Source organism: Nicotiana tabacum, chromosome 16 (assembly GCF_000715075.1).
Source record: "Nicotiana tabacum cultivar K326 chromosome 16, ASM71507v2, whole genome shotgun sequence".
NCBI classification, from domain to species: domain Eukaryota; kingdom Viridiplantae; phylum Streptophyta; class Magnoliopsida; order Solanales; family Solanaceae; genus Nicotiana; species Nicotiana tabacum.
The window spans coordinates 45,406,421-45,434,001 of NC_134095.1; the positions used below are offsets into that span (position 1 = coordinate 45,406,421).

Genomic DNA, 27,581 nt, shown 5'->3' on the forward strand with positions numbered 1-27,581 from the left:
AATCAAAAACGACTAAAACTTCTACAAATCTTTTGCAAAAAATGCAATTATGTCGAAAATCCCAATTATGCTACAATTCTGTGATTCTCCTATATGCTCTTGTTACTCCTTACGAAACTGCTATGCTAAATATGGAATCCAAAAAAAAAATGATGAAGGGATAGATCTTCCTAAGCAAAATCTTCCCATGAACTGTTACAAGAAAATTGATTTTTGCCAACAATTGAAGCATCAAAAGAAAAAGATAAAAAGATCTGTTCGAGCTCAGAACATATTGAGAATCAAACTCTGGGAGATAAAACTTAATGTGAAGGAACCCGAAATCATAACCATCAAATCGACCAGGCTTGTGCTCATCTTCCTCGGGCACAAAACCATTGGGACAAGATTGCAGAGGTGCCGACAGTGCCTTGGCTATGGAAGCAATAATGGGATTTTGATACAGAAATCATGGGTGTGGGAGGGAAACGTGGGTGAAGGTGTGGGAATTGGAGAGAAAAACGTGGGGGGAGTGGTATTAGAAGAAATATACGGTACCATTAAATTAAGAGTGTAATTAATACCCTTAAAAATCACTAATGGTATATAATTGATAATTAAGTATATTAAATGTAATTATATCAAATCTTAAACATTGATGGTAATATAGTTTCCTATATGGCATAGGAATGTAAAAATTCCATTATAATATCATAACCAAATCAATTTAAAAGAACAAAGACCATGGCCCACTATCTAAAAAGATTCTCATATATGTTTTCTGGGACAAACAATTCCAAAAAAAAGACCCAAAGGGAAAAAATAATTTATTATTCCCTCAATATACCAATTGGAAAGAACCAAAAATATCCTGAAGGAAGATGTTGGTTGTTAAGAATCTAATGATTTTGCTCTTTTTCTTTTCACCGATTTTCTTCATTATTAATTTTCATAGGGAAAAGAAAAGAAAAACTAAGTTGACTAATCCAGTTTCATGTGCATCTTTTGTCGGTCATAAAGATCAAAACCACTTGTAATTCTTTTTATCAAGTGTGTTTTTCTTTTAAAAAAAATTCAAGGTCCAGTTCTCTTTTTATTATACTTTCTCTTCCTGAGTTTTGTAGTATAATCTGACGCAGAAAGTAACTACATTACATAAAGAAGCTATATATAAGAGATATTCCACTGAATCCTACTTAGTATAACGGGACCAATCTAGTTAGATATAGATTTTTTCCTTTTATTTGTGTTAAATGATTCTATTTTTTCATGTTAAAAGGTAAAGAAAGACGTATAATGAGATGAAGGATAAACATGAGCCTTTTCGGGCCTGAACTGAGCGAGACAATACGGGGAGAAATTTAAAAATAGCTAGATTTACAAGTGGTCATTCAAAAATAGCCACAGTTCCAAAAGTAATCGAAATTTAGTCACTTTTCATGTAAAGATAAATTTGAACGAAAACACTATTCAAAATCCGGAAAAATACTCCAGCATAATATACTGGAGTTCCAGTATAATATACCGGTCCAGCATAATATACTGGAGTTTGGAGCACCTGTGCTCCAGTCTCCGGTATATTATACTGGAGTCAGCAAAGTATATCGGTCCCGCATAATATGCTGGAAGTTCATACACAGAGTCACCGAACTCCAGTATATTATGCTGGACCAGTCTCAGTTGCAGTAAAACAGTGACTATTTTTCAATGACTTGGCAAGCGCTGACTATTTTTGAATGATCAGTCTGAAAACTGGCTAGACCGTGCTATTTTAACGACAATATGACCCAAACCATCCCACGGTGTCAACATCTTAAACGGGCCCGGCCTAGTTTTCGAGAATTGCAGATTTGAGTTGTACAAACCAGTTTCATTTGTTCATTTTTTTTTACTCTTAGCCCGCATCAGAAACTATTTATATTTAATAGCCAAAAAATTATATAAAATTTATATAATTTTTATATATAACACACACATATATATATAATATTTTTTTGACTATTATTTTAAGAGCGATTATACAATATCATTTTCCCAAAGAAATTCGCTTACTGGTCCATATCATCATCTTGTTACTTGCAGTGACGAAATTGTTTACCCATCCCATTTTCTAGTAGGCTGTATTATATTTCACTTGGTCAATCGAATGTTATCTCAAGAAACATTATGAGCTTAACACACGCTCAAAGTCAATACCAACAACTGAAAAAAGAAATTAATTGAACTTCAATTATTTATATTAAAGTAATAAAGCCTCATAGGTAACCAACCGAGGATGTAAATGAGGGGGTTGGGGTATTATGAACTCCCCAACCTTTTTGACATTTTAATTACCAAACCTTAGTACATCATTCTTCTCAAAATAGCAAACAAGGAAACAGAGAAATCCAACGGTTAGTTTGTAATGTTATATAGTGGAATTGTGACATCTTACTCACTGAACTGCTCCTGCATAGGCCACCTTAGGCTTAAATTGGATGATCTTTATATGGTCAGTATACACAAACTATATATTGTATATACGGATCGTATATACATAATACATTCTTCAATTATTTTTAGTTTAAGCGATTAGGTTAATATGGTTATTGAAATGGGAGCATCATGATCGCAAGCCGCTTTATTGGGCCTGATCAGTTTGTTATTAGCTAAAAAAGAAGGGCCTAAATAAGGAGACACGTAAAACGGCTAGATCAAGCCGAAGAAAAAACGATGACGCGCTTCTCCGGCGAATGTTCTCTGTCCTTTTCCTCCTAATAACAAAACCTCTCAGATTCACAAAATCAGAGGAGGATTAGGACGAGGACGAAGAGCAAAACTCGCCAATTCTACGTCAAAATTCGCTGAAACGCGTGATTCGCAAAATCAACAATCGGCGATCCACCTTTAATCGACAAGGCGTTTAAAAAAAACTCAAATCCACTATTTTGGTTGAATTTCCGTATATATTTTAATAGTTTGTAGAGAAATTAGAGTGTCAGGATCTCAAAATATGGATAGTTTCATTAGTAAAATACGGAATTTGGATGCGTACCCGAAGATCAATGAGGATTTCTACAGCAGAACACTTTCAGGAGGTGTCATAACCCTAGCTTCTTCCATCATCATGACATTGCTTTTCATCTCCGAGCTCCGTATGTTTACTCCTATTTTTTCTCGCTATTTTTATTTATACGAATCTTAATGCATTTTTGTCGAATTCCATTTGCCAATATTTATAGTAATTCACCTAAGCAGTAAATTCATATTCTCTCCAGCCTTTTGATTTGAATTGTGGGAAGCTTAGTAAAAGTCGCTCAAACTTGCTTAAGTAGAGGACTGCAGTTCCTTTCTATCATTCGTACATTCTGTTTACTATCTTTTATTTGATGTAATGAGATTCTATGAATAAAAGGATATGGGAACATATCTCTTTAAGCTATACAAATTTATTACTTAGTTATGTTGCTTTTATCAGTCAGGCAATTTTCAGAAGTCTGTATTCTATCTGTGAAATTGAATGTTTTTAGTAATGTACTTTGTGTTCATGTGCATTCCAATTAGCCGACTACACCAATTGGACATTTCTTTAAAGTTAAATGGAAATCAAAGTTTCTAGCCGATTCATAAGTGACTGTAAATAGTTTGGCTGCTGAAGTGCATTGTATTCAACCTCTCTAATTTTTATGTTACCTTTAGCTGTATGTACTGAACATACTGGTGGTATGGCATTAGATTAACGTGATGTTATTATGTATTGTTACTATAGTCGCTGTTCTTTGCCCTTTATTGTTCTCCTGGCCTTTTTATTAGGATTATATCTTCATGCTGTCACTGAGACAAAGCTTGTTGTGGATACTTCAAGAGGAGAAACGCTGCGCATCAATGTAATAGTACTCTCACCTTGAGGCTTAGTTATGTAGTTATATGAATCTGAGTTTTTAAATGTCTTAATGCTCCAATATTTCATTTGTGTTCCCACTTTAGAACTTGTCAGTCTCTTCCACCATAGTATTGTACTGGCCTAGAAACTTATGCTTATTGCTGAGGCCTGAAAGAAGCTGATCTGGATTCAAATAGTTCATTTGATTTCTTTTCTGTCCATATCTCTGGAAAAGCATTTAGCATACAAGTATGCATACCCATTATACCATAATTACACAAATGCTATATAGAAGTGCTTTTTTGTTTAACTCTTGAAGGAATCCTCCCCCCCAAAAAAAAAAAAAAAAAACCCCCAAGGAAAAAGAAAAAAAAGGAGAAAAACCATGACTGCAAGGAGTTCTTTTTTCCTCTCTTTTGTGGTTCACTAGAAAGAGAAGAATTAGCTTATTGGTACTTAAAATGTTTTATTTTACTAAATTAAAATAATCAATCTTCTGATATACGACTAACGAACTGATTTTTAAGGAATTATAGGTATGTATAGGATCCAAATGAATCATTGAAATTCTGAAGGCTATTTACCATATTGAAGATAATAAGGAAACAATATTAATAATCAAATAACGATAGTCTTTTTTATCATTAAATAATTCTTTTAGGGGAAACAACCTAAAGGATGCTGCATCTAAGCACTAAAACTATGCCCAGCAAACACGTTTATTTACCTCTAGCTCATGGTTTTCACTTGAATTATTAATTTTTTATATTCTCTTTACTCATTTTAGGCAAAATCGCTTATTGTGCTTCTTTCTTGTCACATATCAATTACTTTGACTATTAAGTAGACGAATTTGAAAGAACATTCTAGCTGCATTTTCAGGTGGCATCAATGTTGTTTTGTATTATATATGATGTTTTTTACTGATATGATAGTATATGATGGGCTGTTTGACAATATTATAATTAGAGGATGCTCTTAAAAGGCTCCTCCGTCCCAATTTATGTGGCGATGTTTGACTGGGCACAAAGTTTAAAAAAGATAGAATGACTTTTGAAACTTGCGGTCTAAGTTAAGCCATAGACATTTGTGGTTGTAAATCATCTCATTAAGGGAAAAATAAAAAGTTCAGAATAAATTGTTTCGAAATATAGAAAGGTGTCATTCTTTTTGAGACAAAGTAAAATGAAAAGTGTGCCAAATAAGACAAAAGAAGTAAAAGTTAGCTCATAGAATAATCAGAAAAGCAGTTAAAGTCAGCTGGTCTGACAAGTACTCTAGTTTTAAATTTTTAGATATAGGTTAAAATTTCCATACTTGCATAAATAAATTATTATTTATATTTTCATTTTGATAATGAATTTCCTTCACAATTTAGAATAATTGCTTTGACTTCCAATACAAAGCAGATATCTTTTAGAAATAACTTGGAGCAACTTTAGGTAATATTTACATTCTCTAGGTTGAAGTAAAAGTTAGCTCATAGAATAATCAGAAAAGCAGTTAAAGTCAGCTGGTCTGACAAGTACTCTAGTTTTAAATTTTTAGATATAGGTTAAAATTTCCATACTTGCATAAATAAATTATTATTTATATTTTCATTTTGATAATGAATTTCCTTCACAATTTAGAATAATTGCTTTGACTTCCAATACAAAGCAGATATCTTTTAGAAATAACTTGGAGCAACTTTAGGTAATATTTACATTCTCTAGGTTGAACTCCTGATTTGCTTTTGCTTTTGCAGTTTCTCGTATTATAGTCTGAAGGATTACTTTTCTGTGTTTAACTATGTATTATTCTTGATCTACGAGTCGTTTAGAAATAAAGACTGACTTCTGATGTTGCTTTGATCTGAAAGTACAGTTTGATATCACCTTTCCAGCACTTCCATGTTCGATTCTCAGTGTTGATGCCATGGATATCAGTGGAGAGCAACATCTTGACATTGTATGTGCAGTAAACAGGTTATATTGATCAGTTACTAAGTTTCTAATTTCCCAGCACCGCATGATTTCATTCTCTTGAATGCTACTTTGGTGTACCTAGAGTTATATGACCTAATTTTCTTCTACGATTATGGTCCTCATTGAGTTGTCCAGCTTTATGAGACTTTATGGAAGTTCATATCAGTTATTACAGTTGAGTAACTATTGTATTTATAAGAGGATTTGACCATACATACATACGGACGGTATAGAGAACCTTACACTATCAGTCTAGTCTAGACTGGTTATAGTAGGTGGCTTATTTACAGGGTACCAATCAATACCTGCAGTTGTCTTAAATGGGCTGATTGTGTAAATACTTTTTATATCATCAATGTGTAATACTTAAACTCTCTACAATATTAGATGAGATTAAGTTAAATATTGAGCCAAAATCATTTTGGGAAAATGCTTGAAAATGAATAAGATTAAGTTAAATATCGAGCCAAAATCTTTTTGGAATATTGCTTGAAAATGAATAACACAAAAAATTTAGTAAATCAAGAAAATAAGGTAAAAGTCGAATTACGTAAAAATGCTTAAGAATAAAATTCCTTTATTACAACAACAACAACAACAATAATATACCGAGTAAAATCCCACTAGTGGGGTCTGGGGCGAGTAGAGTGTACGCATACCTTACCCATACCCTAAAAAGGGTAGAGAGAATAAAATTCTTTTATTAAATGATGAGAATAATATATTTATCCTTATTAAATGATGTGAACAATATATTTATAGGTATGGTATTCTTTTAATGCAAAATGGTGAAAGCGAGTGTGTGAGCTTTAATGAGAGTGTATACAACATGACATGCAAAGAAATATAATCTTCTAAATTGTTTATGCTTCTCTAAGCCGATAGAGTTTCTTTTAAATGAACTTTAAGTGCTATCTAGTAAGTATCTGGCACTAGAGAGCTGCTCTAAGGTTACAATAACAAACAACAAGTCAACAACAAACCCAGTGTAATCCCACAAGTGGGGTCTGGGGAGGATAGTGAGTACGCAACCTTAACCCCTACCTTGTAAAAAGTGATTTTTTTTGTATTTTGCATGGTGCAGCCCATGATGCAATTTCTACCTTTAATAATTTGATAAAAAGTAAATATTTTATTAGGCTAAATTCATAGATAGCCCCTCACACTTGGCACTAGCTGCCAAGTAGACACTTTAACTTTGTTAATGATCATTTAGACACCTTAACTTGACAGAATCGTATTTGTGCATACCCTGGGCTGACTTGGCAAGACGTGTGTAGTATATTCACTTTTCAGCACGCTGGGTCTTCTTCCTCCTATCTCCCTCTCCCCGACGACCTTCATGGGTTTCCACCTATACAAAACCCAAACCCACCATGAATTGTGAAGCTTCCTCGCGCCAATAAACCTCAAATTAGACCATACCCTCCAAGCCACCATTTTCATTTCTTTATTCCTTTCTGCCCCTTTTATATGAAGTAAGTGATGTATTAAAAACAAAAGCATCCAGAAGATGCATGATTACAAAATAAATTAAGGAAAATATCAGCTCTCCTAAGAAGAGCAAAAGATCTATCATAAGACTAATGAGCTGATAAATTCCAGAAAAAGGTTAGGGTTATAGGGTAAAATTAACCCAACAAAAAAAAAAAGGAAACCGAACATTTGGCCTTGAGCAAATAACTAGCAGTTGAGGTGCGATCAAACATCTTTGGTTCCTTTCTGTCCATAGGCACCACAAAATAGCTATGTTGCTCGGACTCTCCGAAAATGTCGTCGGGTACGTGTCAGATCCTCCAAAAGTAGTGTATTTTTGGAGGATTCGACACGGGTGCAGCGGCATTTTGGAGAGTCCGCGCAACATAGCAAAATAGTAGCAGGAACCATAGACAAGATCTTCTTAATGGACTTCTCAACTTTCCAAGAACTCCAACGGACAAAGGCTTCCCTAACACTGCAATGGATAGTCCAATCCAGTGAACATAGTATGTCTATTACAACTAGTTAGTGGAGGAACAGGTGGTTGATTGTTTCGGCATTGCAAAGGCACATATGGCATCTGTTAGCTAGATGAAAACTCCTTCTAATGCGATTGTCTTGAGTTAGGCATGCACTATTTATAGCTATCCAACTAAAAGCATTAAATTTTGGGGGCAATTTAATCTTCCATATAAGTTTCCAAGGCCATTGATCAATCAATTCCTTGTTGAAGCTCAAAATATTATAACTAGCTCTGACTGAGTATGACCTTTCCCTGCTGCCGCCCCCATTGAGTCTGTCCCTACTTTGGGAGTTGAGTAGTCTGTTCTGTAGGCAACCAAGAAGTGCTATTAGATCTTTAATTTTCCAATCATTTAGGTTCCTTCTTAAACTTAGATTCCAAGTGTCCCCCTCCCTATTCTGTGCCATGGTAAAGTCTGGATTAGTTGTAATTGAGAACAATCTTGGATAAGCATCCTTCAGGGTAGATAGCCTGTTAATCTTTCCAGAATAGAATGCGTTCCCCATTTTCCACTTGAAATGATGTATTGGTGTTGAATTCATCCCATAGCTTCATGATGCCCTTCCACGGCCCACATCCATAAGGTGATCTAACTGTATTGGAGTACCATTGACTATCACATCCATACTTAGCTTCAACCACCTTCTTCCAGATACCAACTTCTTCTTGATTATATCTCCAATGCCATTTCATTAACATGCTCTTGTTGTGTACCCAAATCCTTCACCCCCAATCCCCCAAGTGTTTTTGGAAGTATAACTTTGGCCCACTGACAAGGTGAAAATTATGAGTTTTATTGTTTCCCTTCCGTAGGAATGAACATAAAAGGTCTATCAAGCTGCTTTTGAACTTTGTTTGAAATTGGAAAGAGGGACATAAAAATAGGTTGGAATACTGTCGTGAACACTGTTTATAAGAGTTAGTCTACCCCCTAAGAGAGATATTGCTCCTGCCACGATGTAAATCTTTCCTCAAAATTTTCAAAAACCACATTCCATAATTCAGTTGATCTGTGTCTAGCACCCAAGGGAAGACCTAGGTATGTGGTAGGAGGAAATGAGCTAGTAATGCAGCACATAATATCAGCCAAAACCTCCAACTTATGGACCACATTAACAGGATATATGATACTTTTTGACATGTTAATGTGCAACCCAGACAATCCTTCGAGTGAGGTTGAGGTATTGAACTTAGGACTTCTCAGCACGACAAATAATTCATTGACAAACAGTAAGTGAGACATAAAAACTGATGGACCAGAACTTCACCTACATCAAAACCCTCCCGCCAGTGCAACTGCTTAGCCTTTTCCAGCACTCTACTAAGTTCCTCCATTGCCAGAATGAATAAAAAAGGAGATAAGAGATCCCCTTGTCTAATCCCTCTTTTGGGAGAGAGAAAAACCACAGGACTTCTATTAACTAGAACATAATATTCAAGTGTGGAGAAGGTATATTTAATCCATTTGATCCATTTCTCCCCAAATTCATCTGCATCAGAAATGAGATTAGATACTGCCAATTAATTTGTCAAAGGCCTTGTCAGTATCAAGCTTAAAGTGTAGTCCTGGTAGACCAGGTTCTCCACTTTTTTTGTCTCTATTCCATGACTTCATTAGCAATGAGTGTAGCATCTGTAATCTGCCTACCTTTAATAAAGGCATTCTGGCAGCCAGAGTCCGGCTTCCCGATCACCATTTTCAACATCTCAGCTATCACTTCTGCCACTATCTTATAGACACTGTCAGTGAGGTTTATAGGCCTAAAATCTTTAAGTACGAAAGCTACGAAAGAGGCATTAAAAGATTTTACCATGGCAGTTGTTGTGAAAATGATTGAAAGTTCCCGTAACATCCAACTTTATAGTCCCCCAGCACTTTTGATAGAAGGCCATTGTAAATCCATAAGGGCCAGGGCTTTTATCAGGTGCACAAAATATGGTTTGGGAACTACCAGCACTAGTTATTGGAATTCTAACTCCGACGCATATGATCTTTGGGTTTTTGTATGATATGATTACATTTATACTTGCAGAGACATGACATTATCAAGAAAAGGATTGATGTTCATGGTAATGTGATTGAGACAAGGAAGGAGGGCATTGGTGCTCCTAAGGTGAGATACAAGTACAGGTTACTTTCAGCTTAATAGAATGCACAAGTACCTGTTTATGTCCTAGTTTAATTTTTGCATGGAAAATTATACTTGACTGATGTAAAACTTCTTTTATTTTATAGAAGGTAACGGATATAAATATTTATTTGGCTTTGTTTCAAATCTTATAGCTGCTAAAGGCATAGATGTAAAGAAATTGTTTTGGCTTTTATTTGCATTCTGGATTTATATGGATCCAATACCAAGAATAACTTTTGATTTTGGAAACATGCTTTATTGATTCCTTTCAAGTTTCGAACACTGAGTCTATTCCACTAACAGATTGATAGGCCTTTGCAAAAGCATGGAGGAAGACTTGAGCACAACGAAACATATTGTGGTTCCTGTTACGGTGCTGAAGGGGTTTGTTCCTATTCTTAATGCTAGAAATCTCTCACTTAGATTGTAATATAAGCTTTAGTATCCATTCTTTTTTGTGAATTTAACTTCATCTCTTTTTCTACATTCCTGCATCCAATTTTTTTGGGTTCCTTGATTATGTCACGATATAGATAACTATCTCATTGAACTGCTTCTCATAAGTCCCCAACCCTGAATTCCTGTCAACTTTGCAGTCAGATGATCATTGTTGTAACACCTGTGAAGATGTTCGTGAAGCCTATCGAAAGAAAGGTTGGGCATTGTCAAACCCAGATATAATTGACCAGGTATGTTTCTATATTGGCAGGTGATCATCGAAGGAGTTACATGTCTTGTCTGTGTCTTTTCTCTCCAAATTATTCCCTGAAACTGAAGCCATTTTTCCTTTATAAAAGCTTGACTACCGTGGCTTCTTTCTTTTTTGAAAATAGAAGATCTAAGAAGTTAACAGTATGGCTTGCTATGTTAAAGCCTTAAAGTATCTCAACCCTACCTCCTAAGTGTTTGATGAGTCTTGAATGAAGATCTGGTTTTCATTTTGATTCCTGTATCGAAGTTATGCAGCATAACATGGATGTGATAGAAGTGCTGTGAGCAATATGGTCTCACAATCACAACAAACAAATGTGGACATGATCATTTGTGTACTTGTATGTTAAATGAAATGAGTGTGATTAATCCACCTTTTTGTTACTCTATGGAGAGGTTAATAGTGACCATCGACGCTGTGCATTTTATGCATTAGTTCTGAGGACAGTTTATTTGAAGATTGGTTATACTCAATGAATTTTGCTTATTAGAATTCTGTTAAGAGTTAAATACACACAGTATATGATTTTATTCTGATAACAAAGATCTCTCTGGTAGTTTTAAGAAAAGCTATTTTGTGTTAAAAAACAGTTTTCAAGCAACTTTGAAATAAAAACCTTCTCTGGAAACCGAAGCTACTTATTTAAAACATTTATTGTAAACTCTAAAATATGGATGAGTTTAATTGTTCCGTCTCAAGGATTAGTCTTTTTCCAATGATCTTTCCCAGCTTCTTCACATATATAATATATAGAACTTAAAACATACAACAACAACAACAACAACAACAACCCAGTATAATCCCACTTAGTGGGGTCTGGGGAGGGTAGTGTGTACGCAGACCTTACCCCTACCCTGGGGTAGAGAGGCTGTTTCCAAATAGACCCCCGACATCCTTCCCTCCAAGAACTTCCCACCTTGCTCTTGGGGAGACTCGAACTCACAACCTCTTGGTTGGAAGCGGAGGTTGCTTACCATCAATATTGTATGAAGGAAGAAGAGTTTAGAAAAAGAATCTAATTTGGAGTATAGCTTTATTCTTTTCCCTTTTTTTTATCGGATACAAACACAAAGGAGCTTTATTCTTTTCCCTTTTTTTTATCGGATACAAACACAAAGGAATAAAGTGAAACCATTTCAACAAATGTGAACGGAATTGGCAAGCTCTAGAAGATTTAGATGCCAGAGAAAAGAGAAAGGACCAAATGGTAGACAAAGCCATCAATTCTAAGGAATATAGTACTTTTCCCTAACTGCTTAAATAGGGGAGGTAATGATATTTCAAAATAACCAGGGATTTTCTTTATCTGAGCAAACCTCGGGATAGAATAATAAAATTAGTACATTGTTCTATTCAAAGGTTAATAGCTTGTAGAATGTTAAGGAATAGAGTGTAGACAGCTTTTAAAGAAGTGTTTATTTTTGAGAGGTCGATTCTTTTAAATATTTTCTTTGACAAATAGTTGGATGGTTTTGTCCTTTAAAAAGACCAAATAGTTGGATGGAATTTTTTTTATTAATGAAAAATAAAAATGGAGGAGAAACGAATCAACTGGGTTTTTGCTCTTGATGAACTTCCTGCAACTTCTGCAGAATTTGGTTTGTGGAACTTTTAGCCAAAGTGGAAATGTAGAAATATGGCTGACCACTATCCCAATAGAAAAAACAGAAAGATGTGTAAAAATCCATTTCACATTTCTCACTCCTATCGAAACCAAATGTTCCTAAAAGGCTTCAGTTTTCTTGCTTAACATGGGAACATAATATTTTTTGACAAGTAGACACAAATAGATATATGATCTCTGTTAGTCGCAGGAAACTAGGCAACACTTTACAAAGTGCTAAGTGGTAAATTCTTGTTTCTTTGCTTAAGCTATGGAAGACTCCATATAGTTCTGGATGATAAAGTCCCAATTATACTGTGTTAGTTTCATGTCTTTCAACATATTTTCCATACCTATTAGTATTCAATAAATATGAAAAGAATGCATGGTTGTTGAGCTTTAATATTTCATGATGCGCTAATTAAAAGCATGGCTGATCTTTCATTTTTCTCCTTTGAAATTCATTTGAGTCAGTGTAAAAGAGAGGGTTTCCTAGAAATGATCAAAGCGGAAGAAGGTGAAGGATGTAATATGTATGGGTTCTTGGAGGTCAATAAAGTGGCCGGAAATTTCCACTTTGCACCGGGGAAGAGTTTTCAGCAGTCAAATGTTCATGTCCATGATTTACTCACTTTTCAGAAGGATAGTTATAATGTAAGATGTTCTCATAACTTGGTTCATCTGTTCATGTTTCGTTTTGGTGCTTTAATATAACTTTACTGAAAAAATTTGTTTGACAGATTAGTCACAAGATCAATAGATTAACTTATGGAGAATACTTCCCAGGTGTTGTGAATCCTCTTGATGGGTACATCTCTTTCACTAGTCTATACTTTGTTCACTTGTGTCTTTATATGATGGCACTTAACCATATTGACTGCTTCTTCATTGTTTTCAACCCACATTGCAGTGTAACATGGACACAAGAGACACCCCATGGCATGTATCAGTATTTTATCAAGGTTGGCATTTTTCACGTGACTGGCCTCATACTTTTCCTTTCTTCCCTATTCTGCGATTTACATGAAGTTTTGTGATTTTGGAATTACCACTTGATTTAATGGTTGCTAGCTTACTTTCCATAGAGTGGTTAAGGATTACTGCCAAGGGCCTTTTTCTCCCCGTCCCCAAGCCCCTTATCGCTTGTACTTGCATTTTTAGCTTTGACGAGAGAGAGAGAGAGAGAGAGAGAGCAGCAGCTCTTTGAGTTACTGAGACTAAGTTCTTAAAACGAATAGTTTGCTTTGCTAGCTTAAGGACCAGTTAAACCCCTTATGAGACCCCCATGATCCCCCACTGCAATACTTAGTATGAGCTCATTTGCCCGAGGCTGTCCATCTGCCCCAGTGTTGGTGGCAAAACTTGAGACGTATGCTTGTGTGTTGTAGCAAGTCCCCAGTGGACTGGTTGCGGTATTTACAAGCTCGCGCTCACCCCATTATTATCCCCAAAAAACAGATAATTGTGTAATTTGTCAAAATTAATGAAGAATGATAATCATTTTTTTCAAATCCCAGCGGAGGCAAATACACTAGGTGATTTCTTCTCATCTATCCAAACCTTGGTGGATAGGATTACCTGGTACCTGTTGCTCGTGGGAGGTAGCAGGTACCCCGTGGAATTAGTCGATGTGTGCAAGCTGGCCCGGACACCACGGTTATCCAAAAAAACAAAAAGAATGGTAATCAATTTTTTCTCATTACATTTTTAAAAAAAAGGGAAAGATAATCATTTTTCTAAAGATACTCGCTACTCCCTTCTTGTGAGTCAATGTTTTTTCATTCCAAGCAATTCCAAAACACGTTGCCTTTCTCGGAAGGAAGGTTCAACCAGACTATACATCAAACAGAGTTAGAATGGACCCTCTTTCTGTATTTCATTCCTGATGCTACTTTTCCTCTTTTTATTTCGTCAAAAATTATATGTACCTTGTGAAACAGACTATACATCAAACAGAGTTAGAATGGACCCTCTTTCTGTATTTCATTCCTGATGCTACTTTTCCTCTTTTTATTTCGTCAAAAATTATATGTACCTTGTGAAACAGACTATATTTTACCATTTGACATTGAACACTAAACATTTGCAACTGTCGTAATGACAGTATGATGATACTGCTTTCACACTATTTTCTTGCAAAAGCTGCATCATTTTCAATTAATGGGTTTGTAAGTCAATGCGCGAGTAGATATTAAACAGCACCTAAAGGCGCACTAATGAAAAGGTTATGGAAAAGCTCATATCAGAATATTTTCTTAACCAACGATCAAATTAGGAGTGTATGTTGATGTTATTGCTTGTTCATGCTGGCTGCAAGTTATGTGGACTCTCACTACTCACTACTAACTTAAACTATTTTGCTTTGTTGGGTGGTACAACTTTAACTCTCTTGTGCATTCTAAGTAGAAAATATATCATATAAAAGTGAGATAAACAGATAGTGCTAGAATTGTTTCCCTAGGTACTAGATTACTCATTTTGAATGTTTGGCTGGTTACTATTATCATTTTCATTGTGGAGAGAATTAATGTAAAAAATGATACCCTATGATTTGTTACCATTTTTTTGCATTTGGGGTAAAAATGCATAAACCTGAATCTGGTCTGGCCATTCTGTAATTATTGATGTCCATCTGGCATTTGCTATTGGCATGTTTCAGTATATGCACTCTTGTTGTTGTTGTTGTTGTTGTTGTTGGTCTGGCCATTCTGTAATTATTATTATGTAACCATCTTTCTCTATTTGGCAAGAAAATGCATAAACATTTATCTGGTTCTGCCATTCTGTTATTGTGGATGTCCATTTGGCATTTGCTGTTGGCATGTTGCAGTATATGCACTCTTATAGGTAGAACGTGGCACATTTTTTGTGCTTGAAATGTTAATTCTTGTCTCTCTGATATGATGATATCCATTTGTAATATTAGGGTAATCTTAGTTTCTGTGACTTATAGATAGAAATTTACTTTTATTGTCAATAGTAATATCTAGTTTTTTCCTACAGGTGGTACCTACAGTATATACTGATGTCAGTGGGCATACCATCCAGTCAAATCAGGTTTTCTTATTCTTCAACTTATCTACCTGCATTTCTTGTGCCATAGACCCCAAAATCTGATGCAACAGCTTATTGTGTTTGCAGTTCTCTGTAACTGAACATTTTAAAGGCGCAGATGTTGGCCGCTTTCAGTCTATTCCTGGTGTTTTCTTCTTCTATGACCTTTCACCAATCAAGGTTTGGCATTGGGCTTCTTCGCTCAAATTTCTAAGTCGTTATTTTCACCTCTGAGGTCTATTTATCTTCTTAATCATAAACCTTAGTAAATTGTTACATTAAGGCTTTTTTCTGTTTAAAAAATGGGGTTGAAGGAGGCCTGGGTAGTAGGGGGAAAGGACCATTGAACCTTTACACTATAGGAAGTAAGGTTACAATATTGCTTACTGCTTAACTCTTTAATCTGAAACTTTTTTGTTCTCATTTTTCACTCGTTTATGTCTTTCTTTAGTTTGAGAGTGAGGAGTAATTCTCCCTACCATCATAGTTAAATGTGTGTATATTGTGCTTAATTTCATCTCTTGCCCTGTCGCAGGTGACATTCACTGAGCAACATGTTTCATTCTTACACTTCTTGACTAATGTCTGTGCTATAGTTGGAGGTAATTACAGTCTTCACCCTTCCCTTGTTATCTCTTAGCTGATATTGGTTAGATCTTGTAAAAAAGAATTCTTCTATCCATTACTCATGACGATGTTTGACTAGACATGGAGTAGAATTTGTTATTGGGACTATTATACTAGTGATGGTGAAAGAAATATTACAATTATGGTTGGATGTTACTTTGTAGGATCACATTGAAAGTCAAATTTGAATAATTTAATTGTAATCTTGAAAGTCGTATAGAAATTGAATGGTATTAAACATTTTCAAATTTCCTGAAATGAGAAAAATGTCATATAAATTAGATTGAAGGAATATTAACTTCAAAATATTTGTTGAATGTAGAATAACGATTGACATTATGAGACAGAAAACTAATATTTCAGCATTAGGGTTACACTATCACACTGTGTACCTATTATATCTTTTGTTATTGAAAACTGAACCTTTGGAGAGAGGGGTGCTAAAGTTAATTCTCAATGGCAGATGATGTACCATTCATTTTATGGGTTCAACTGAATCCAATCATTTCGACACGGAGTGTAAATGTATATGTGAAAAAGTACTAAATGTCGACAAATATTGAATTCTGTATCCATAATATCAAAGTGCAATAGTTCAGTGATAAAAACCTTAAAGTTTAACCTATCAAGTTTAAACCGTGGATCAGCCTTTGCATAAAAGAGAACAAGATCAAAGATAAATGCTGGATTAGCCTTTGCTTATTCTACTCCTTTGTTGGCAGTTGGCTCTACTGAAGTCCCTTTCATAATGTTATAATATCTGCCATTTGACATGTATGCTCAGATCATTCTACTGAAGTCCCTTTCATAACGTTATATATCTGCCATTTGACATATATGCTCAGATCACACATGAAACATCGCTCTGTAGTTCTACAGCACTCGTGCAACCTATAACTATCTAGGATTACTTCAGCAGTGAATCACATCAAGTAGTTTGATCTTTAATTGTAGTTGCCTTGTGATATTGCCTAGTTATCATGCTCATATTTTTTGTGAAAAACCTGGTTATGTATTCAGAAGAACTTTACTCTTTTCATTTCATGAACCAAAGGTGTTAGCTCGTTGTGTTTAAACCAAATATCTTTTGCATCACATCAGTGATGTTTCTATATGGCGAACTCTGTTCTAATTTTCTGAAAATTGTTTCCAGGTGTTTTCACTGTGTCGGGGATACTTGATTCCTTCATATACCATGGTCAAAAGGCGATTAAGAAAAAGATGGAACTTGGTAAATTTAGCTGATTGGTGGTGCTCTTATCCTATGCTTGTGTGGCGGAATCATTTTAGCCAAGGGAGACCAAAATATTGGACTAGATGTGACAAGGTTCAGCTAACTTCTGCATCACAATAGCTTTCCTTGAGAGAACATGATCGGATCTTAGCAAGGTGGCTCAAGGGGGAGGCTAGAGAGCCTTTGCTTTAAGTTTGCTTTAGATCCCAAAAAATTTTAATAGAAGATTTTATGATTTTATGTTCGCTTAGTCAATATTTATGTTTTTAGATTTAAAAAAAGGTACAAAAGAGAAAGGCGGATTCCTGAGAAAAAGGAGACATGAGAAACCCCCCCCCCCCCCCCCTCTTGCAGTTCGACCCGGCCGTTCTGATGAAGCTCCCATTGTTCTCGGTTGGGTTAAAACTTACTCCTTCCGTCTCAAATTATTTGTCATTGTTTCTAAAAATAGTTGTCTTAAATCATTTGCCATTTTAGAAGTTCAAGAGTAAATTAATTATTTTTTTTCATATTCTACCCTTAATATTAATTGTTCTTGAAGATTACAAATATCTTAATTATGAGTAAGTATTAAATGAAAAGAGATTATATTTTAAGACATAAATAAGGATAAAATAATTCTAAACCTTTCTTATTTAATATTTTCTTAAAAGAGAAGCATAACAGTAATTTGAGTGCTTTTGAATCCTCGAGACCTTTAAAATTTTGCTTGTCCAAAAAGTCACAACTCAAAAAGTGTTATCCAGCTGCTAAAGCGGTTTCAGAACCTCTCCCAAGGATCTAACTATGTGTTTTTTAGGTTATGAAATCGCTTTATATAATTATGTTTGCATAATACGTGATTACAATTATCAATTAAAATAAACTAGCGCTCGTTGGTCCGAAAAATTGACTGAAATACTTCAGTAGGACCTATGCTTTCTAATCTTCGTTCGATCCAAGATCATCTGTTATGACAAAAAGAATATCAAATTGGCTACTTTAAAACCATTAGCACAACATTACCTTTACATAAAGATCTAAGCTTTAAGTTGAAATTGGAAATCCAATCTCACATAAGAACAAAAAGATTCCAGAAAATGCTAAATCATAGGATGTATATCCTTTCTTTTTGTTTTCTAATTGAAGATTCGCCTCACCCCACTTATTGGCATATCCCTTTCTTCAACTTGAATACAAAGCCTCTTATAGAGTAGAATCCACTTTTTCTCTCTTCCGTTCACACGTGATTCTAACTTGTGATTGGATGTAAAGGAACAATGTCAAATGAAAAATAACTAAATATATACAATGACTTGTCCTTTAGTAGTTCGGAGTGAAATCACTACTCGTGACTCGTGAGTTTTTTCCAGAGGGACTCCAAATCCTCTAACTTACATTTCTAGTTTATGTAATTTAGATATGTGAGAGTACTATTACGCTCCTCCCAATCACGAGGTAGACCAAATTGACTAGTGTGCATATGCTAATAATTGTTGGAAAATAATGCAAATAGTTTTAAATGTAAAAAAGTTAGTTCTGATTAGTTAAGCAAGTGATATTATAACTTTGAAATAACTATAACGTAATGGTGGTAGTTTACATTAGTTTGAGTGGTAGGAATGAGTAAAATCATAAATGAAGGAAGATAAACTTAACAGGGACGGGTAGTGTACATAACTATGAAAGCAAATTACATGTTGCCCGAATTTAGTACTCTTACGATATTTGGTAAAATAATTAAAAAGAGAAACGAGAGGTAGTGTAGTAAAAAATGCATGTACTTACTACCCTTACGATATTTGGTAAAATAATTAAAAACAGAAACGAGAGGTGGTGTAGTAAAAATTACTTATGTCGTATGTTTACCTCTAATCAAATAATTAATCTTAAGAGTCACAAAATAAAATATTTTACTTTATTGATTTGGCATAAACATCAAATTTGAGAAACTTTTGCCGCAATAAGATTCTACATTCCACTAGTCTCTTCCTTTTCTATTGCTATGGGGGATTCTTTTGCCTGGTGTAAACTTGGAATCATTTTGAGTAGAATATGAGAACAAGGAGGATATAAATGGTGGCTATAGAATTGAAATTCATTATCTTCAAAAGATCTGATATGAAGGAATGATTATATTGGGGGAATTTCATTTTCAAAAGGTGGTAAGTCGGTTAAGAAATTGCAGTGGTTTTTCTCTGATTCACATTTTGATCATCATTTCCTTCCCCTTTTTTTTTCTGAAAATATGATTAAGTAGCATTTTTTAGTTTGCGGCTGCTCATGAATCATTTCTCCATTTCTAGAATCAGGAATGACTAAGAAATTGAATAGAGTGCCTCATTATTACTTCCTCCGCCCCATTTTAGCTGTCGCTTTAGCTCCTTTTACAAGATATGAAGACAAATTACAAGATATAATTTACGAAGTTATCTCTATTAAATGCATTTTAAAAATTAGATAGTATTAGAAAGAACTATTACTTCTTCAATAGTAAGGGTATAGTTGAAAACAAATAACAAATTTAGTCTTGAATTTCTAAAGTAACAATTATTTAAGGACAAATATCAGTTAAAATGTAACGTAGGGGTATCATTTTAATCAGTATAGTACACATAACTTCAAAGGGAATTCTTGACTTTTCTAATCAAGTGGTGCATATTTATATCTTAAAGTCTTCATCTTTGAACTAGTGAATCAGAAATTCGTACTAAAGAATGACTATTCTTTATAAAGCAAATTTGACAGAATAAATTCACTATGCAACTTGAGATAAAAATCCTATTTTCTTAATTTTTTTCCTGGCGAGCCAGCAAGTTAAAATCAACAAGAAAATAGATTAAAGTTTTACACACTTTTAGTTCCAATTCCAAACTAGTTTGGATCAACGATACGAGTGCTCCATACAGTACACATTATTCGGGCTACAAATTCTACATCGTTATAGTTATTTAAGAAATTGCAATATTAATGTTGCAAATTATGTTGTAACAGATCGCAAATGTTCATTAGACATTTTCTTTAATTATTTTAATTTTTTTTGTACTTTTTCTTCAATAACTCTTCTCTAGCTGTAGCTCATGTGAATGGAATATAGGTTAGATCGAGAAACTATAAAAGCTAGGTTGGTGATTAAGAAGTACTACTACCATTATAACCAAGTTAGAAAATTGAAAGCAAATAATAATGATTGTAATTAATGCATTCCAACAACTTTCGTGTCTTACGGATAGACCATGTGAGATTGAGTCATTGATATTGATATTATTCCACCAAGTTGCTTCATATCTCTTCAGCAAACTTTTTACTCCTTACTTACTAAATTCAAACAACCAATAAATGAATGGAGGCGAGATATTTAAAGCACCAGTTTCCCTCTTGAGCTAGCTTTGAGCGTGACATTAGAGAAAAAGCAAACACGGGAAATTGACTAAATAATCGACCACTAGGAAATGATAATTCGATAAAAATTACACCTTCTGTCTCACAGTAACAGTCGTGATTACTAAAAATAAAAATAATTATCTCAAATTATTTGTTATTTTAGAAGTTCAAGACAAAATTAATTATTTTTTTCCCTTTTTATCCTGAGTAATAATAGTTCTTGAAGATGAAGATAACACATAAACAGAATAAATATTAATTGAAGAGAGATTATATTTTAAGATATAAATAAGAATAGAATAGTCCAATTCATTTCCTAATTAATATTTTATAAGGGCCGTGTAAAAGAGAAGCACGACGCATAATATGAGACGGAGGGAGTATGTATTAGAGCATGATATAATCACCAAAATTCTTAGTACAAAACTTGTAAAGTGTACTCCCACTTTAAGTGATTTTTTAGCTTTTTTCACACATATTAAGGAATTTACCTTTTAACATAAATAACAATAAAATTTATCATATTAACCTTAATTTGCTTATTGAAAATATAACAAACTACTCCTAAGTTTTTTACTCCAAGGACTACTTTGGAAAGAAATAATTAATTCCTTCTTTATATCTTAAAAAATTAAATATTTTGGACCACAAAAAAAAGGCAAAAAAATCATTTAAAGTGGACCGAAGGGAGTATTTGATTATTGTAATATGTTAATTTTTACGCGTACTCACATTCACAATTAATATCCAAGTTGATGAACGGGACCCATATAATTCAATGAGCCGTCCATATGTATTAATATCATACAATTCGTGAATTTTACCTCATTTTTGACCTTTTGGTTTTATTACTATTTTCTTTTCCTTTCTAATTTTACCATCCAATTGCAGTCATCAATGTATTTGGGTAATTCTTTTATATCGTTCTCAATTCCCGCATTCAACTTTTATTTTTATTTCTTTGGATTTTTTTTTTCCTCCCAATTTAAGAGAATTTATAGTGTTTTCATACTTCTCCTCCAACGTGACTCGAACCCAAAACCTAATGATCGTGGATGGAGGTGCTTTACCAACTTATTTCTTTGGATTTGAATTGTAGTTTTGTGACTATAACTTCAATCTGTAAGGTTCCAAATAATAGCTTCTCTTAACGTACTATTCACAGAGGATTCTGACTAAAAAAAGTATCAACAACAACATACCTAGTGCGATCACGTAAGTGGAGTATGTGCAGGGTGGAATGTACGCAAATCTTACTCCTACCTTGTGTAGATGATTTCTGATAGATCCCCACTCAAGAACACCAATTTCAAAATAAATTAGAAATATACAAGAGCAAAAAAGCTAAGATAATATAATAAAGAAAAAAAGTAATTACAGCAGAATAACAGTAGCAATACAATTGAATAATAATAAGATAATAGTAGAAAAACTTTCTATTTAGGTGAAAATTGAAGGATAGTGGACGTATTAATAAGTTGTATGGTTTTATTGCTTGAACAACGATAGCTATCTACTCTTCAATTGATGTCGTAATACTTGTCCAGCTGGTTGAGGCTCGGAAAAATAACGCTTTTCTATTTTGGTCACGGGATTTGGGAGGATTCAAGTCGGAGCTTTTCCTGACTAAATATTTGTTGGCAATATTTTAACACAAAGTTGATGATATTTTAGGCTACAAGTATGATACTAAATAATATTTTTAGATAAATTTGAATTATTTCATTTTTTCTTTGAATGCAAGCTGTTGAGGATTGGATTGGATTTGCCACGAAATGAGGTTCAGGATTGGCACGACTTCTTTTTGGCAAGCTTACATTTTTTCAAAGTAAAAATTAAATTACATTAAAGAGGGATGGAGATGCTACGATTAATGATAAAGTTTGAATCATTCACCGGATGTTCTATTCTCATACATGGTTCATTCTCATATAGGTTGTCCGATTTGGTTAATTGGAAAATCTTTTGTGGCAAATATAAATACCCGTACATCAATATGAATAACAGGACTCTAATTATTATACTGCTAAAAGAGGAAATATTGACACTAAAGAAAGAAAGAAAGAAAGTACAAATGACAAAGCATCAAATCCACTGCCCTAGCCAAGACAAAAACACCAGCTGACCAGTTAGGATTATTTTAACCTAAAAGATGAAGACTCAAAATGGACCCCATTATTACAATAGGATACCCTACTAAATTCAAGGATTAGCCCTGCAATTGCCAAAAACTCCATTGCAGTCCCTTTCCTAAATACACCACCATCAACAACTATAAACAAAACAAAATTACATAGACTCTTAGACCTGAACTTAATTGCTAATTACTTTTTTTTTCTAATTTTATTATAAAGAGGCCCAATCAATCTCATGAGATGGATACTTCTGCAACAACATATTCTCCGAACACATGTCCCACGTTGACTCCTCCTCAGTAAACTCCGGAAATGTCAGGTCAGTTACGGGCGATGATCCACCTGACCCTGAACCCGACCCGTCACTCTCGGATCCGCCTTCGGCCACCTTGCTCTCCTCTTCCTCCATTTTCACCACCGCGGCCGCTGAAGACCCTTTGGACGTCTTCTTCTTCTTAGAGTCAATGCTCTTCCCCTGCGCCAAGCTCTCGCAAATCTCCTTTAACTTAGCATCAACAGAGGAATGCAATGGATTGTACTCTCCGAATTCGCCGCCGATAAGTGAGCCGTTGTGGCGGAGATGGGGAAAGTTGAGTCTAGCAAAGTCGCCACGTAGCATATACGCCGCCTTGTCGTAGGCCAAGGCAGCTTCTTCAGCAGTGTCAAAGGTGCCAAGCCAAAGCCGGGTCCGGTTCTTGGGCAATCGGATCTCAGCTACCCACTTTCCCCAGTGGCGTTGTCTAACGCCTCTGTAGAGCTTAGTGGGCTTTGGTGGTGAGCCAGATTGCTTCATTTGAACGGGCTTTGGGCCCAACAAGTTCATGGTAGATGCATGGTGGTGGAACATCATCTGTTGTTGTTGTTGGGTTTGGAAGTTGATTTGGGCTTGGATTTGTTGGATCTGAGCTGGGGTTAATTGATTCAACCCGATTGAGCCTGGTTGCTCCATTCCATAACCCGAAAACCCAGTTGAAAAGATTTGGGTATTTTCAGTCGTGGAAGTGGAACAAGAATCAGAGCCCATAGGTTGAGGTGCTGTTTGGTAAAAAGAAGTGCAAGGATATGAAATGGTAGAAGTAGGGGTAGGAATAGGTAGGAGTAGGAAATGAAGGAAAAGAGTGAAAATCAGAAGGGAAAGGAGTAGAAATAGAAGGAGGGAAACTAGAAGAAGAAGAAGAAGAAGCACTCTTCATAAAAGGTTCAAGTGCTTCCATTAATTCACCACCAGAAGTAATAATAGGTTCTGATGTTGAGTGAACATCTACAGATGTACTATTCCAAAAATCCATAGCTGCTGCCATTACCTAAAAATACCTGTTCACAAAAAAAGTTAACCTGTTTCTTGTCAAATAAAAGAAAACAGGTGAGTGATTTTAATTACAGCTGAAATTATAAACAGTAAAAAAGGATATCAAAGAGGTCTTCAAATAACAACCTCTTTTTTCAAAAGAAAAAAAGATTCAACCTTTGAGGGACAACTAATAAGCCCTCTAAAGCTGATTTTGAAAGAAAGATAAAAACAAGTCTGAAACTATACTGAGTTAATTTATACCAGATCTCGATTCTGAAAACACCTGGATTATAAGAAAATATTTCGTCTAATTAAAAGCTTGCATTTTCTCCATTTCTTTGTTCAAAAACACAAACTCAAAAGTCAGAAAACCTTCTTGAAAAAACACAGATGGTTTACAGAAAGGGATCAAAGAAGCGGGATGATACAGAAAGGGGGGAAGAAAGAAGATGAAAAAACTCTTAAAGAAAATTCGATTTTTTTTTTAGTGTGTGGTGTGTGCAGGTGTGAGAAAAATATGGATGAGTATATCTCTCTCTCGCCTCACTCTTTTGTTTTGTGGCTTTAATCTTCTCAACTGCCCCCTTTTATACTACTTTGGCCCATTGTTTTACCCTTTTAACCCTCCTCGTTAATAGTGTTTTTCCTATTGTAATTATACTTCTCGTACTCTCTAATTTCCACTCTTCTCTATCTAACAAGTCTATCTTTTACGTTACATTTTTCAGAAGCTGGAACCAGTTGTTGATTGCCACGTAGATATTTCCACCGGCAACTTGCGCGTCCTATCACTCACATCTGTCAGTTACATTCCGCTTCCGCTCTTCTTCTTTTCATTGTGCGTTTGTTGACTGGCAGTGTTCACACCTCAACTTTTTCAATTTTGGTTTCTTTTTTCTTCTTTAGATTTAGATGATGAAATGGAAAGAAAACGACTTACGAGAATCTATGGCGTGAGTTTTTAAAATATTGAAAACCTGAATTTTCAAATCCTCAAATTCATTTTTGTCTTTTTTGCAAAAACTTGTTCCAATAAACACTACTCCCAAATTTTATACTTAGCTAGTGTTTAGACGTCGAAAAACTGAGTTTGGAAACTTAATTTTCTATATACAAAACTCAAACTAGTACCACCAAATTTTATACTTAGCTAGCGTTTAGACATAAATTTTGTTGAAACTTAAAAAAAAGAATTTTAATATGAGAAGAAAAATAGCTTTTTTGGAAGTTGAGATGTGTTATGATACATTTTATTTGAAAAGAAATTGAATTTATGAGTAGAAAACTTGAAAAATTAGTCTAAACTATTTTTTGAAGCTTCAAAAATTTATTTTCAAAAGCTGGTCACTTTTTTATAACCAAACAATATTTTTAATTTTTTTTTTTAAAATGGAAAAAAACTTATGGCCAAACAGATAGTCCATCACTAATATTCCTTTCGAGTCTCGAACTCTACCTTTTCCATCATCGTTAATCTATTTTTCTATTGTTTGTTTTATTGTGACGTAGTATATGCTTTATCAAAAAAAGAAGTGACATAGTATATGATCTTTTACTTCCGCTGTCCTCTTTTTATCAACTTAGCATAAACTATACTTCGCGATAATAACCACATCTTTTTTTTCCTATTTAGCGGGTTGTTCTCCTATGATATATATGAAAAATATATACATTACAACATTTTTATTCGTAAATTCATAATTATCACTAGATTTGCTACTACTATTTTATATATGTTCCGAGCCCAATTTATGGATTTTGTTATTTATTTATGCAGAAATAGCTTTGTGATGAAACTGAATTACTATGCTTAGTTATTAAATTTTTAGAATATTTAAGTATATTCATGGGATTTCCCCTTCTTTTTCTGTTTGAATCAATGGTATAACGAAAGGAAAATAATTCAACGTTATTGGAATATTGCTGAAATTGTGTCAAGTGGTTAAATTGGGGGGAAAAAATTCATAAATGGCTTGATTTATAACTAGTAACTGAAAAAATAGCTACTTTTTTATGTAAAGATAAAATATGAAATACTCTTAAAAATTCAAAAATTTAAGCATAATATGCTTGTATACGGGCGAAATCGGGAGGCCCGATTTCACGATTATTGCGTCTCTCCCTTAGCCTCAAAAAGACCCCGAAGATCCGGGGACGCAGCTTGAGGCTTCGACCTCGAAGGCTCTTCACACTCGACCTCGACGCAGCATGAGTCGGTGGTTATCGAGGGTAAGCGGGAAGTTCCCTAGGCATGAGGTACGAACTGGCGTCACCTGCAAGAATAGTACCAGTCTGCACCAGATTACAAGGTAGTTGTGCCAACTATCTTACTTTGTAATAAATGCATTGGTACTATGTTGGGGTTTTCCCTCATATATAAAGGGGATCCTTGTCATTTTGTAAGGGGGTCTGATATTCAATACTAGATATACAAGAACATTCTCTCTGCTCTCTAACAGATTCTCTTGATCTCGTTACTTCCATTTATTGCTTATATTCATTGTGTTCTATTTATTGTTCTTCATTTATTGTTTATCATTGATCATAAAGAGCCATCATTTTAGCTCTCATAATTGTTAATCCTCCCTCGATTGCCCTAAGCCGGCCACCAGACTCGACCTCGAGGCCCCATTTACGCCAGCTCAAGGTCCGGATTTCCAGCCATTTGGTTTGACTATCACATCATTTTCAAGCCATAATATTGCTTTCTAATCTTTTTACGTAGCATCCATTGCCTAACAACTAGCATAAAAATAGATCATGTATTTTTAGAACAACAAAATCAAATCTAGTTGTTATTACTATTTTCACGATAAACAGTTTGGCGCCCATCGTGGAGCTAAAAATAATAGTGATTATTTTCTTGCTGGTTTAGCTACATAACGCAAGTTATCTTTCACACTTTTTCTTGTCCAAGATCTTTGATTTCAGGTCAAAATATCTAACTCACTAAATGCACGTGAAAACAACAATCTTGAAGACCACAGAGAGAACAATGTGGATGTTCCGGGTGTTGGTGTACCACCACGAAACCCTGAGAATGCACCAGAACCAATTCCTGTGGACGCAGTCTCATGCAATGCCCAACACGTCAATATGAACTCCCACACTAACAGGAGCGTACATCAAGGAGATCAACAAAAAGTCCAAAAAACCCTAGCTCGTTGGGAGGAACAGGAGGTTAGCTTTCATGTTATTTTTTAGATGTTGCAGACACAACAGCTGGCAATCGCTCAACTGCAGAGCCACCCAAAAACCCCAAGTACAGCAGCCCCTCGGACCGAACAGGTACCAGAAAGATCAAGTAATAACGGGTCGGCAGCCGACCCCACCATCGTAAAGATGCTCGAGGACCTCACAAAGAGGATCGAGTCGGGCGAGAAAAAGATAGAAGCCAACGAAAAGAAGGTCGAGACCTACAATTCCAGGGTTGACCAAATTCCGGGCGCACCCCCGATCATGAAAGGTGTGGATTCAAAGAAGTTCGTACAGAAGCCATTCCCACAGGAAGCGGCTCCAAACTCATTCCAAAGAAGTTCAGAATGCCAGACCTCCCGAAGTACAACGGAACCTCAAACCCCAATGAACACGTTACTGCTTACACATACGCAGTGAAGGGC

The 27,581-nt window shown here is 35.0% G+C and overlaps 2 protein-coding genes across 2 annotated transcripts; one reads left to right on the plus strand and one right to left on the minus strand.

Annotated features, from left to right (window-relative positions):
- Window positions 1-2,587: 2,587 nt before the first annotated feature.
- Window positions 2,588-17,633, plus strand: LOC107774258 (uncharacterized). Its single transcript, XM_016593753.2, has 13 exons — window positions 2,588-3,113; window positions 3,772-3,845; window positions 5,708-5,791; window positions 9,844-9,924; window positions 10,246-10,326; window positions 10,539-10,631; window positions 12,732-12,911; window positions 12,998-13,065; window positions 13,168-13,219; window positions 15,261-15,314; window positions 15,399-15,491; window positions 15,847-15,913; window positions 17,092-17,633. The coding sequence occupies exons 1-13, from the start codon at window positions 2,972-2,974 to the stop codon at window positions 17,181-17,183; spliced, it is 1,161 nt and encodes a 386-aa protein (XP_016449239.1). The 5' UTR covers window positions 2,588-2,971; the 3' UTR covers window positions 17,184-17,633.
- A 4,899-nt stretch (window positions 17,634-22,532) lies between these two features.
- On the minus strand, window positions 22,533-24,537 carry LOC107774257 (ethylene-responsive transcription factor RAP2-4-like). The gene is given in 2 exon segments (XM_016593752.2): window positions 22,533-23,757; window positions 23,759-24,537. Coding segments are annotated over 2 exon segments (1,089 nt in total). The 5' UTR covers window positions 23,972-24,537; the 3' UTR covers window positions 22,533-22,881.
- Between the last annotated feature and the right edge of the window lie 3,044 nt (window positions 24,538-27,581).

Excerpts from the sequence above, each read along its gene's own strand:
- LOC107774258 (XM_016593753.2), top strand. The coding sequence starts at position 2,972 with ATGGATAGTTTCATTAGTAAAATACGGAATTTGGATGCGTACCCGAAG. Across the intron at positions 10,632-12,731 it reads ACCCAGATATAATTGACCAG|TGTAAAAGAGAGGGTTTCCT; the intron begins GTATGTTTCTAT and ends CATTTGAGTCAG. Across the intron at positions 15,315-15,398 it reads ATACCATCCAGTCAAATCAG|TTCTCTGTAACTGAACATTT; the intron begins GTTTTCTTATTC and ends TTGTGTTTGCAG.